The 12,623-nt window shown below is 39.5% G+C and overlaps 1 protein-coding gene across 2 annotated transcripts in view; it reads right to left on the bottom strand.

Annotated features, from left to right (window-relative positions):
* Positions 1-12,623, bottom strand: part of LOC109822742 — a 29,889-nt gene that overhangs the window by 17,006 nt on the left and 260 nt on the right. Inside the window, exons 1-7 of one of the 2 annotated variants that reach the window (XM_020388988.1) lie at positions 12,575-12,623; positions 4,877-5,077; positions 4,570-4,674; positions 4,033-4,085; positions 2,563-2,659; positions 1,429-1,502; positions 98-209 (exon numbers count right to left, since the gene is read on the bottom strand). The exon at positions 12,575-12,623 is cut by the window's right edge and continues 260 nt beyond it. In XM_020388988.1, coding sequence (XP_020244577.1) covers positions 98-209; positions 1,429-1,502; positions 2,563-2,659; positions 4,033-4,085; positions 4,570-4,674; positions 4,877-5,077; positions 12,575-12,623 — 691 coding nt within the window. The remainder of the gene's footprint in view (positions 1-97; positions 210-1,428; positions 1,503-2,562; positions 2,660-4,032; positions 4,086-4,569; positions 4,675-4,876; positions 5,078-12,574) is intronic. The other variant, XM_020388989.1, reaches the window with a different exon arrangement.

Below are 12,623 nucleotides of genomic sequence, written 5' to 3'. Positions count from 1 at the left end.
AAAGCAATGCAGAAAAAAGAGCTCCATTACCTCAAAAAAAATCCATATCACAGAACCACCATGGGAACCAGTAATTAAACATCGGCATTAGGATTACCTTCACATCTGCAAAATCATTCTTTGTAGGTTCTTTGCAATCTGCATCCAATCTACACAATGATTCCATTCCAGCAATTCTTTTCCACATGTTTGAGGTTTCTGCATCTATTCTGAAAACAAAATACCAGAAAGTCAGTAACCATACCTTCCCTTCAAGCAAAGTTCACCATAGGCATCTAATTCGTTGTCATGCCTAACTGCATGAAAATCGGAAATAACTTTGTAACCTTGATTGACAATATCACACATAAAACAGTGTAGAAAACTTAGGTGTTTTGTTCCTTAGGAAAGACAAAATTAAGAGACGCTAAGCAGATCCCATGAGTAATTTCATTATTTGTGTGACAAAACCTGATTCCACAATATGACAGTGTAACATTAGAATGGGCATAGAGTGCAGTGGAGCATGTCCATATTACTTGTGATCGAACAAACATTATAGCCTCAAATCAAGCAACAAAAAAACAATAATGGCATCAATCATGTTTAGATCCATGTTTACCATCCTTCCAAGTAGCTAGAGTAGTAGATATCCAAGGATTAGAGAGTGAGTTTAGTTCCACATTTAATTTGGATCCAAGACAACAGCCACGGTTTCTATTTTGGGTCATGTGCATTCCAAGCGTTTTACTGAGTCTATTTGAAGCCTAGCCCCTTCGATTGGACCATACAAATTACTCACAGAGTCCATGATTCTGAAAGGTCTCTATTGAAAATGCTTTAATTAATTTGGGACTCTATTTCAGCGCAGCTGCTTGGCTTAAGATGGGTCTCCCACCCTGACTATCTCCTGTTTTCTCGCACCTTGCTACTGTCTTCGACCTATTTCGTAAGATCAAAACATGTGACCCGATCTGTCCACAAAATTCTGTTTAGATGCTATCCATCTGGGCTCTTTTGGGGTCGTCAGATATGGATCGAGATACAATTAGCTAGATCTTCCCAGCCATCAATCATACAGCAAGGTAGACCGCTCTTTACTAACCTGACTAATTGAGAGTAGACGTCATTTCAAAAGGCTGGTCATAAAAAAATTTCCTTTGCCCACTCTAAGCCTGCAACTCTCTCGTCTTAACGGTTATGCATCAAAAGTAACCCACTTTATGGAAAACCAAATGGTTTATGATGAATTCACTTGTTGTATACGGTCAGCAACTTCTCACATTATATAACTTCTATCTGATATTTCATTGCCTCTACCCAGAATAGAACAGTATTACCCTGCTCCTCATCCTAAAATTTTAACAAGTATGCTGTAAATATAGTTGTAGAAAAATATAACTTGAATATATTAATAATAAAGCATCACAAGAAACTCAGTAATGTGACCTTGCTATATCAGCATTCAGTTTCACCCCCGAAATGGCACTTTGAGCAAACAGGAGCAATTCTTCCCGCTTGACCTGAAGATAAACATAGAACAAATAGCACGTGATTTTTCAACTATCTCTAAGGTTATAAATTTAATATTTAATATTTTAATGCATACTTATGCATGGAAGGAAAAAAAACATGAAATAGGAAATTGAGGCTGAAGTGATTGCTAACATTAAGTTTCTTAGGTATGATTGGTTCAACTGAAGCTTTTTGCTAACATTAAGTTTCCTAGATATTATTGGTTCAACAATAATGCAATCGACGTTTGAACTGCTAATAAATGAAGGCAATGCTGTTACCTGAGAGTGGCCTATATGCTTACTTAAGAAGCATATAGTGAAGTAAGCCCAGGAGGAAGACGTGTTCCACGATTTCAGATTTTATTATGAATCTCAACTAATATGTGTTTATGCCTATGCTAAATTTAAAACTATGCCGCACCTTGAAGTTTATGAACCATTTTCAGAGCCAATATTTTATTAGCCTGATAACATTATGATTAATAGATAGTCAATAGTGGGTTTATTGCAAACAATTACGAGCTGATTGCTGCATTATCGGATCCCCAAATCATAATAACCATTTACTTTGAACGCCATCTGACTAGATCTTCGAAATCATTTTATGAGCTTCTACTGAGATATTGCATACAAACTTTACAAATTACAACTGGACAACTCTAATAACAAATATACTAAGTAATAAGAAATTAACTCATAGGAAATTATGCCAAGCAAATAATTTCAATCGCTACTTCTTTAATTACTCTGTTACTTGATTCTGATCAAAAAATTCTTTTCTTCTGCTTGCATTGGCATAGGGGTTGTGGAAGTCCTTGGTTCAAGCTTGGACTTTTATTCCAAATATGCTATCCGCAAATGAAGATATCATGACACAAATCTGCCAAATCATCTGCTTGGACACTTAAAAAACGCACGTACATTACTTTCCTACAGATGCAGGCTGTTTGAGTAGGTGGCATGAGAAAGTAAAAGTAAACAAAAACCACACTGAGAATATAGAATGCTGATGATTTTTCTGAATACATAATAGAGAAGAAGATGTAATAAGTAATAGCAGCTATACCAAAACTTCGTCATGGTAGCTTGAAAATGCTTTTGCAAGTAGTTTTATTCTACACACAATTAAGTTGTGTGCTTCCTTGTCCCCTGTCAAACAGTGTCTGCAAATAATTAACCAAGAAATACTTAGACACCAAATTCAGCAAAGCCAGTTATGTTATTTATCTTACAAGGAAAAAATATCCGTACTCAGATTGACTTCTTTGATCCATATTCATAACTAAAATTAAACATTTATTCTTTTTTCATCAGTTTAAACAAACCAACATTAAAAAGAATAATTAATTGAATATTAATAAAGAATACAGTTTGTTATTGACAATTAAAGTCACCAGCCGAACCAAATCTATCTTTTGCATGCAAAAATACATGGAGCAAAAAATCATTTTAACATCTCAAGCCTATCGTTTGCATCTAACGAATGTTATTCAAGTTTCCTTTGTCATTGACAAAGACATTTTAAAGTCAAAACTTCTAATATTTGCATTGTTGCAATTGAAGAGCAACGACAAGACTCTAGAGTTTAAGAGACGTGATGTCCTGGATTTTCTATGCTCATATCAGAAACAATCCATAGAAAAGTTTGAAAGTGGAGATTGTAGAATTTCCTTCTTTCATCTGGAAAAAGTCTAAACACTAATTAGTAGAATTAGACAATAGCAGCAAGCAATTTTGCTTAGGATGACTCTAGTCAGCTTTTGCAAATTGTTTTGTATTCAAGTTGATGATGGGATAAAAAAAGCTGAAAGAATAATTAATTGGCAAAGTGTTAAACATCAAAGAAGGAATAAATTCAGAATGAAAACAAATATGGACTTCAGAGCGGAAGCATGTTAGGTCTCTGGCAAGAGAGGAAAAATAGAAATTTTAACAATGTACCTGGATAAACTAACTGGATTATATGTACATGTTGTGCTTGCATTATATCAGAAGATATCATATGATAGCTACCAATATATATGGTATCTTCCAATACATTATACATTCGAGAGATATTCTCCCAGCAAAAGTGAATAATTTGGCGCAAGATGGTTTTCATGGATGTAACTGTAAAGACCAAACTGATGCTTTGTTAAAGACTTTGTAACGAAATGTGTTCAGCAAAATTCCCACAGTTGTGTTCTGGTTTTTCCTTCCTTTTCATTTTTGTGTGTGTGTGTGTTGTTGTTTATGCAGAAATTATTTCAGACCATTACAATCTTAATTCGATCAGCCAAGTTAGGAGTGTTGAGTTCTAATTACCTATGCAAGAATTTGACGGCCATGACTTGATCATGACTCCAACTAGAGTTACAAATAGCCAATAAATCCATTTATGTGAATGAGATCTCAAACAACAAATGCATAAACATAGCTTTACTATCACATTTTTCACATAAACTCACATTTGAGAAAATAAAGAGAGAATAAAAATTCAGCTTACAAGAATCAGAGTTTAACATTGGGAAAGAAGTCTCTCTGCAAGCAGACTCACCCAAATATTTCCAGCAACAGCAGAACTTCTTCCTCATTTGGTGCATCGAGAATCTGAGTCACACAAAAAGTTAACCTGCGGTTAACCTCCATCATCAGCAAGAACACTTTACGAAATGAAAATGCAATGAAGATGTGAACATAAACATGAACCGTTCCCATAGTTGAAAACAAAAATATTGACAGACTGCACCAGATTACATGCAAAATGTTGAATAAAGTACAGTATCCTGAAAATGAAACGCTTATGATACAGGCCAACCCTCAAGCAATTAGTTCATGTCTGCTAGACTTCTTTTTGTGTGTTTCAGATTCTACATCCAGTTGATGCTTATAGTTTACTTATTAATTCAATGGAAGTTGGATCAAGTAGAAAATTATATAGCATGTGATAGCAAAGAAAGAATCGTAATGCTAAACGTCATAGAAAGATATCACACCATAAGATAAATTTCAGGAAATTAATTGATTTTGTACAGTGACATGAGTATACTTGCTAAATATTGTGAGAAAGAAATAGTCATAGAAATTAACATACTTGACTCACCATGGACAAAGTTATGCCTTCAAGTGCCTGACTATGAAGTAATACATCACGGAAGTTCATGGGATCACCTTCAGAATCAGATTCAGAAAACAATACCTATTCATAAGATCCAAAGAACAGTGAATTACTAGCATATCTTTTAATATAATCTCATCCATGATCTAGATGAAACACTAACCATCTTTATATATCAACTGTAACAGCATAATTTTAGGAAAATAATCCAGCAACGAAGGGAAGATACTGGCAAATTGGTACACTAATCATGAGAGAACTAAAAAAGTAATTACATACTCACCAAGAGAGTCTTTTTAGGTTCAAGAGAGTCTGGTTGTTCTAGACTCGTTGCTTCCTCTGAATTTCCGTGCATCCTTTCAACTCTTCTCAGTGCAACCAATAGCTGTCTTAATAGTTCAGCTCTCTCTTCCCTCCTACAAGAAACGACAACCTCTTCTAATTTTTGTGCTGTGTACTTGAAGTTTTTGTACTTCCGAGTACCCTGCAAATGACACAAGTTACAGAAGTCAACATAGATTTGCAACTCATACAAATTTGCAGTAAACATACAACAAAGCAGTTCAAAATATATTTTGTAGCTTCAAATCTTGATCTGGCTCAGGTAAAATTGAGTGCTCTGGAAGAGTTAATTGACTTGTGTAGTTATATGTGTATACATCAAGAACCAGAAGTGGTACATAATTTACTTATGGTGTGTTTGACATTGCTTTTAGCAATGTAGAAGAACTTATATAAACTCTTTTACAGAAGACTGCTACATAGATAAGATTATTTGTAAGTTCTTTAATTTTAAGAGGTTATAGAAAATTAAAATAGTTGAAAATAAAATTTTCAAGAGAATTATAGATAAGAAAAGATTTGTTAGAGAATTTTTATATGTAAAATGCATAAGAGAGAAATAGGGAAATATCCAGTTAATGGTAGATTCTAAGAGATTGTGCAAGACAAAAAAGTTGGGAATAATAACAAGGATAAGCTACTATATCTATGGTCAAAAGAAGGAAGGAAAAAAATTGTTCATCAAAACGCAACATTTTGTTTTGTGCTTCTCTTAACAGCTTTCTAAACCAACTACCAAACATCCAAATTCACCGGAAGTGGTGAAATCGCATGTTCTAAAGAACCTGCATGTATCCTTAACCCAAAGTATATAAAATATTTATCTTTGTTGGGCGCAGAGTCACGCCTTCACGCCGCGGAAGCGATATCACCTGAGAGATAGTCCTGGCTTTAGTTGTCACAAAAGCACAAGTCAACCTCGATATTCTTGTTTCTCAAAGGAAACTAGAATAAAGAGCGAAATTCTTATTTCTCAAAGGAAACAAGAATCGAAAGTGAGATATTTCATCAAAGTGAAATATACACTCTTCCTCTCATCAGTTCTAAGACTGAAATGTCGAGGGAACCTATACACTCTTCCTCTCATCAGTTCTAAGACTGAAATGTCGAGGGAACCTACAAGCTATGGCAACTCACAGATAAGACAAATACAAAATCAGTTCTAAGACTGAAATGTCGAGGGAACCTACAAGCTATGGCAACTCACAGATAAGACAAATACAAAACACGAGATTTACATGGTTCGGTAAACTTGCCTACGTCCACGGAAGGGGGTTTTAACTGAGGAGAATACCAAACTATTACAAGTTATTTCTCAACTCACTCTTTCTTTTTCTCAAAACTCCACTCAAGAGATTTTTCCCACACCTTCCCCCCTAAACTCCACTGCTATTTATAGGCAAGGAAGGGGGCAAATCTGAAAACAAATGGGCAGGCTGAAAACGCGGGAAAAAATCTCGCGGCGGGAAAAAAAACTCGCGCTCGAACTCGACGTGGGAGGACACGACGTGGGCTGGCAGGCGGCGCGAACGGCGCAGCACGAACACGAGCCCACGAGCTCGTCGTGGGCGGGCAGGCAGCACGAAACTCGACGCTACCTCGTCGTGGGTGCGAGCGCGGCACAACACCATCACGTGGGCAGGCGCCCACGAACACGCCCACGTGGGTGGGCCTCCCTGTTCACAATTTTCCACCTCGTACATCATTTGATAAACCTCAAATTTTGGACGAACACCAGAAGAACCCCACGAACTCCACCAGAGAGATCCAAGCCAAAGTCAGGACAGACCAGCTGCGTCACTATACCGCGGCTGCCTACGTACCCTCCATCATTTTCCAACATAGTCTCCGCCTCACCTCCATCACCGCCCCGCAGGGCCATGCCCTATTGGGCAAATCAACACGAGCTGATTTGAAGCAAGTCCAAGCAATGCTGGAACTTGCTGCCTGTGACTACCTTGGTTAACATATCCGCGGGATTCTCATCCGTATGCATCTTCATGAGAGAAATATCTCATTCCTCTATGGCATCCCGCACAAAATGATATCTGACGTCGATATGCTTGGTACGAGCATGGTGAAATTGATTCTTCGTCAAGTGAATCGTACTTTGACTGTCGCACCACAAGTTCACGCTTTCCTGCTCGATCCCCAAATAGTCTAGAAGACCCCACAGCCACAATGCTTCCTTCACTCCCTCCGTCATGGCCATGTACTCGGCCTCTGTATGAAAAAGTGCCACTGTAGCCTGCAACATCGATCGCCAACTAACTGGAGCTCCATGTATCCTGAATACATAACCAGTAGTAGATCGCCGTCTATCTAGATCACTCACATAATCAGAGTCAACAAACCCATCAATCTGACATGTATCTCCATCAAAACACAAACACGTATCCGTGGTACCTTTCAAGTACCTCAGGACCCATTTCACCGCTCCCCAGTGCGTCTTTACCGGATTCGCCATGAACCTGCTGACCACACTAATCGCCTGTGAAATATCTGGGCGTGTACACACCATAGCGTACATCAAACTGCCAACTGTACTAGCATAAGGAACACGCTCCATGTGTGCCTTATCTTCTGTTGTAGTGGGAGATTATTTACCTGAAAGCCTGAAGTGTGGAGCCAATGGGGTCGCCATCGACTTTGCACTTTGCATCCCGAACATCGCGATCGGCCGCTCTATGTAGCCCTTTTAACTCAAGAACAATCGCTGATTCGTCCGCTCTCTTCTAATCTCCATACCTAGTATTTTCCTAACAACGCCCATGTCCTTCATCTCGAACTCATTGCTAAGTTGAGATTTTAGCTTATCTATCTTCACCTTGTTCTTCGATACAATAAGCATGTCATCCACATACAACAGGAGATAGATATAATCACCTCCACGAAGCTTGCGAATGTAAACACAACAATCATAGTCGCTTCGGGAAAACCCATGCTTCAGCATGAAGGAGTCAAATCACTTGTACCACTACCGAGGAGATTGATTTAATCCATAGAGTGACTTCCTCAAGCGACATACATGATGCTCCTTATCCTCAACCTTGTAACCCTCAGATTGATGCATGTAGATCTCTTCATCCAAGTCTCCGTGCAAAAAGACCGTTTTGACGTCGAGTTGTTCCAGGTCAAGATCACCATGAGCAACAATACTCAATAGCACCCGCATAGAAGTGTGTTTCACCACCGGAGAAAATATCTCATTGTAATCCATACCCTCTCTTTGTGCAAACCCCTTAGCCACTAGCCTCGCCTTGTACCTCGTACCACCGAGCTCTGAAGGATCTTCTTTTCTTTTATACAGCCACTTATAACCTATAGCTTTCTTTCCTATGGGCAATGGGACCACCTCCCATGTTTGGTTCTTCCAGAGAGATTCCATCTCCTCCTCCATCGCAGCCAACCAACTCTCACTATCCTTGTCTCGAATAGCTTCCTTGAAGGAGACCGGCTCATCTTCCTCCACCGAGAGTGCGTATTCAACCAAATTAACATGCCCATAGTGCTTCAGGGGTTGATCAGCCCCCAGCTTCTGTACCTGCTTGTATACTCGCCTTGGCCTAGTGGAAGCCAAGCTATCATCGAGCTGCTGTTGTTGTAGTGCATGTCTCAAGCTCATCATCTACCTGATTTCCCACTTGAACACGACTAGAACCTGATTGGTCTTTAGGTTCTATATCAATAACCTGGGATTTAGAATTCCCAACAGTCTCAACACCATCATCCTTGGACATCCTAGCAATCATGGACTTCTCATCAAAGGTAACGTCCCTACTGATCACGAACTTCGAATCTTCTGTACACCAAAGACAATAGCCTTTTACACCCTTTGCATACCCCAAGAAAATTACCTTCTTGGCCCTCGCGTCAAGCTTTCCCTCGTTAACGTGATAGTAGACGGTACATCCGAAAATATGAAGCCTCTCATAATCTGCATGCTCCCCTGACCACACCCGATAGAGTGTATCACCGTCCAATGTCGAATGTGAAGATCGATTCACTATATAGCAAGCTGTAGCAATCGACTCTGCCCACCATTCTTTGTCCAAACCAGCATATGATCGCATACTCACTGCTTTCTCTCGCAGTGTTCGGTTCAGTCTTGTCACAACCCCATTTTGCTGTGGTGTAGATCTAACTGTCCAGTGTCTGACAATCCCTTCCTGATCACAGAACTCCTTGAAAGCATCATCTGCATACTCTGTACCATTATCAGATTTTAGTGTCTTCAATTTCTTACCTATCATGTTCTCAACCATCGCCTTCCACTTCTTGAATGTCTCAAATACCTCATTCTTATACTTCAGAAAATAAATCCAAGCATACCTAGAATAATCGTTTATGAACGAGACAAAATACCTGGAACCACCCTTAGAAGTTGTCTGAGCCGGACCCCAAACATCCGTGTGCACATAATCTAGTATACATATGCTCTTGTGATTGCTTTTCAAGAACTGGATCCTGTGCGCCTTTCCATACATACAATCCTCACAAAAATCCATGCAAGATTTTTTCAGATTCTTTAGCAAACCCTCTTTACCAAGCAGATCTAGACCCTTCTCTGACATGTGCCAAACCGCCTATGTCATAACCGTGTGTGCTCACATGGGTCTCCACCACTTCCTTCAGCTTCAACTGCTGCATCTCCCGTCACCGTCGTACCTGAGAGAGTATATAGATTACCGTGATGAGCACCCTTCATCACTGTTAGGGAACCTCGAACAACCATCTTCACTCCGTTCTCTGTTACAATCTTGCAACCCCCGGAGTCCAAAGCACCAACTGAAATAAGATTCTTCCGTAAGTCGGGAACGTGCCTTACATCCATCAAGGTTCGAACCACTCCATCATGCATCTTGATCTTGATATCGCCTAGCCCTATCGTTTTACAAGCATGGTTATTCCTCATCAATACGGTTCCACCATTAATGTTCCTGTAGGTAGTAAACCATTTTCTATTTGGACACATATGGTAAGAACAACCAGAATCAAGTATCCACTTCCCGGAGGTATGCTCACCACCCGTAACGACATAGCATTCCTTATCGCTCCCTTCCCCTGAAGCGTAGCTCGCCTCTTCTTTGCCTTCTTGTCTTTCAGTCTTGTTATTGCTCTTCTTCCTACCTACTCTCTTGTTAGGACAATCGATCTTGATATGCCCAACTTCATCACATTTGAAACACGCTCGTCCCGTAAGAGGTCTCGATTTAGATCTAGACTTTTCTCCCTTGCCTTTTTCTCGCTCATTGCTTCTTCCTCTGGCAAACAGTCCCTGAACTTGTTCCTTGTTACCACTAGTGACCATATCACTAGTTATAATTTTTTGAAGATCATCCGCTAGAAGCACCGTTCTAGTCTCATCCATCGACAAACTGTCGCACATAAGCATCAGTGTTTGAACCAGATTCTCATAAGACTTCGGCAGAGATAGAAGTAGTAGAAGTGCCTGATCCTCGTCTTCCACTGTCACCTCAATATCTTTCAAATCCGATAAGATCCTATCGAACTTGTTGATGTATTCCCGGATTGATGAACCCTCCTCCATCTTGTAAGTATATAATTTGGATTTTAAATAGATCTGGTTCGTTAGACTCTTCATCATGAAGGTGCTCTCTAACTTTAACCATACGCCCGCAGCCGTTTCCTCCCCGTCCACCAAAAAAGCTACATCCCTTTTAAGGCAAAGGATAATCGACGCACGTACTTCCAGATCCAGCTCCTCCCAATCCTCATTAGACATGTCCTTGTGCTTTTTCTCTTTTTCCACCAAAGCTTTGTGCAATTTCTGCGAAATCAACGAATTTTTCATCTGCATCCTCCAATAGGAAAAATTATTTTTCCCATTGAATTTTTCAATCTCGTACTTTTTAACTTTAATTGTTTTACTTGCAGACGTCATTCTCCGCTTGTCCGCCTCTCTCAGGAATTTCAATAAATACCTTGTGTTTTACCACATAATAATCAACCACCACCTCAGATCAGTAGCTCAACCACCGCTAATCTGAATAAGACTCTGATACCAATTGTTGGGCGCAGAGTCACGCCTACCGTCGCGAAAGCGATATCACCTGAGAGATAGCACTGGCTTTAGTTGTCACAAAAGCACAAGTCAACCTCGATATTCTTGTTTCTCAAAGAAAACTAGAATAAATAGCGAAATTCTTATTTTTCAAAGGAAACAAGAATCGAAAGTGAGATATTTCATCAAAGTAAAATATACATTCTTCCTCTCATCAGTTCTAAAACTGAAATGTCGAGGGAACCTACAAGCTATGGCAACTCACAGATAAGACAAATACAAAACACGAGATTTACGTGGTTCGGCAAACTTGCCTACGTCCACGGGAGGGGGTTTTAACTATGAGGAGAATACCAAACTATTATAAGTTATTTCTCAACTCACTCTTTCTTTTTCTCAAAACTCCACTCAAGAAATTTTTCCCACACCTTCCCCCCTAAACTCCACTGCTATTTATAGGCAAGGAAGGGGGCAAATCCGAAAACAAATGGGCGGGCTGAAAACGAGGAAAAAAATCTCACGGCGAGAAAAAAAAAACTCGCGCTTGAACTCGACGTGGGAGGACACGACGTGGGCTGGCAGGCAGCGCGAACGGCGCAGCACGAACACGAGCCCACGAGCTCGTCGTGGGCGGGCAGGCAGCACGAAACTCGACGCTACCTCGTCGTGGGTGCAGGCGCGGCACAGCGCCATCACGTGGGCAGGCGCCCACGAACACGCCCACGTGGGTGGGCCTCCCTGTTCACAATCTTCTTCCTCGATGCATCCTCTTCATCCTTACATGACCAATAGTACTGTGTACCTTCGTCAGAAACAAACAAAAGTACATTTATCCACCTAAAATGATAACCAATATCCCAATTCAACTTATCTACACAAGCTCTTAATCCCTTTCTATGCTTACAACCTATTTTATGCTCGCAACACAGCTGCTTAATCCTTTAATGTCGAATGTGCTAAAGACGTGTGGAACGGGTTTGCTATGTTATCTTTCACTCTCTGCATCCTGAAATTTAATACACCCAAAACATATAGAATATAGCCAATATATCCTTTTATAAAGCTTGGCACAAAACAATATGGTCACAATATCTTTTACCGGTTTTTTGACAAATTTTTGGACAATATATCCCTAACATAACCAACATATCAGCTCATAGATTGGCCAATACGTCCTTCTATATGGTTTGTCACAAAACAATATAGTTCTGCAAAAAAAAAAATCTTTAATGTTTTAGCAAAAAATCTATCCATGTGACGTTTTGTTAGCAATTTCTATTAGGCACTTTTTCCCTAAGTTTCTACAATTGGTTAGTGATCCTAAACATATATTATTTATATTTTTATGCTTAAATTTCATTAAGTATGTTTATTTCACATCTTAAGGACTTTATATTATATATGCACATAATATGATATGTCACTCCAATATTCACTACATATCCTGAAATGTATTTTGTTCGTCCGATATTTCCCCTATATCCAATATGTAAAACTTTGTGCACTTATAGTTTTGTGAAATTTACCCTAGTCTTCACTTTTGATCTAGACAAAATTTCTATAAAACTCCAATAATTCAAAAAAAGTCGAGAGAGGGCAAGAGAAGAGAATTACAATCCGATCCCGCAGAATCCTGGCCCCGCTCCTGACGGTACGGCCGACT

The sequence above is a fragment of the Asparagus officinalis genome, chromosome 8, assembly GCF_001876935.1.
Source record: "Asparagus officinalis chromosome 8, Aspof.V1, whole genome shotgun sequence".
Classification (NCBI taxonomy): Eukaryota; Viridiplantae; Streptophyta; class Magnoliopsida; order Asparagales; family Asparagaceae; genus Asparagus; species Asparagus officinalis.
The sequence above is the reverse complement of the archived record's forward strand: the minus strand, read 5'-3'. Positions and strand labels throughout refer to the sequence as shown.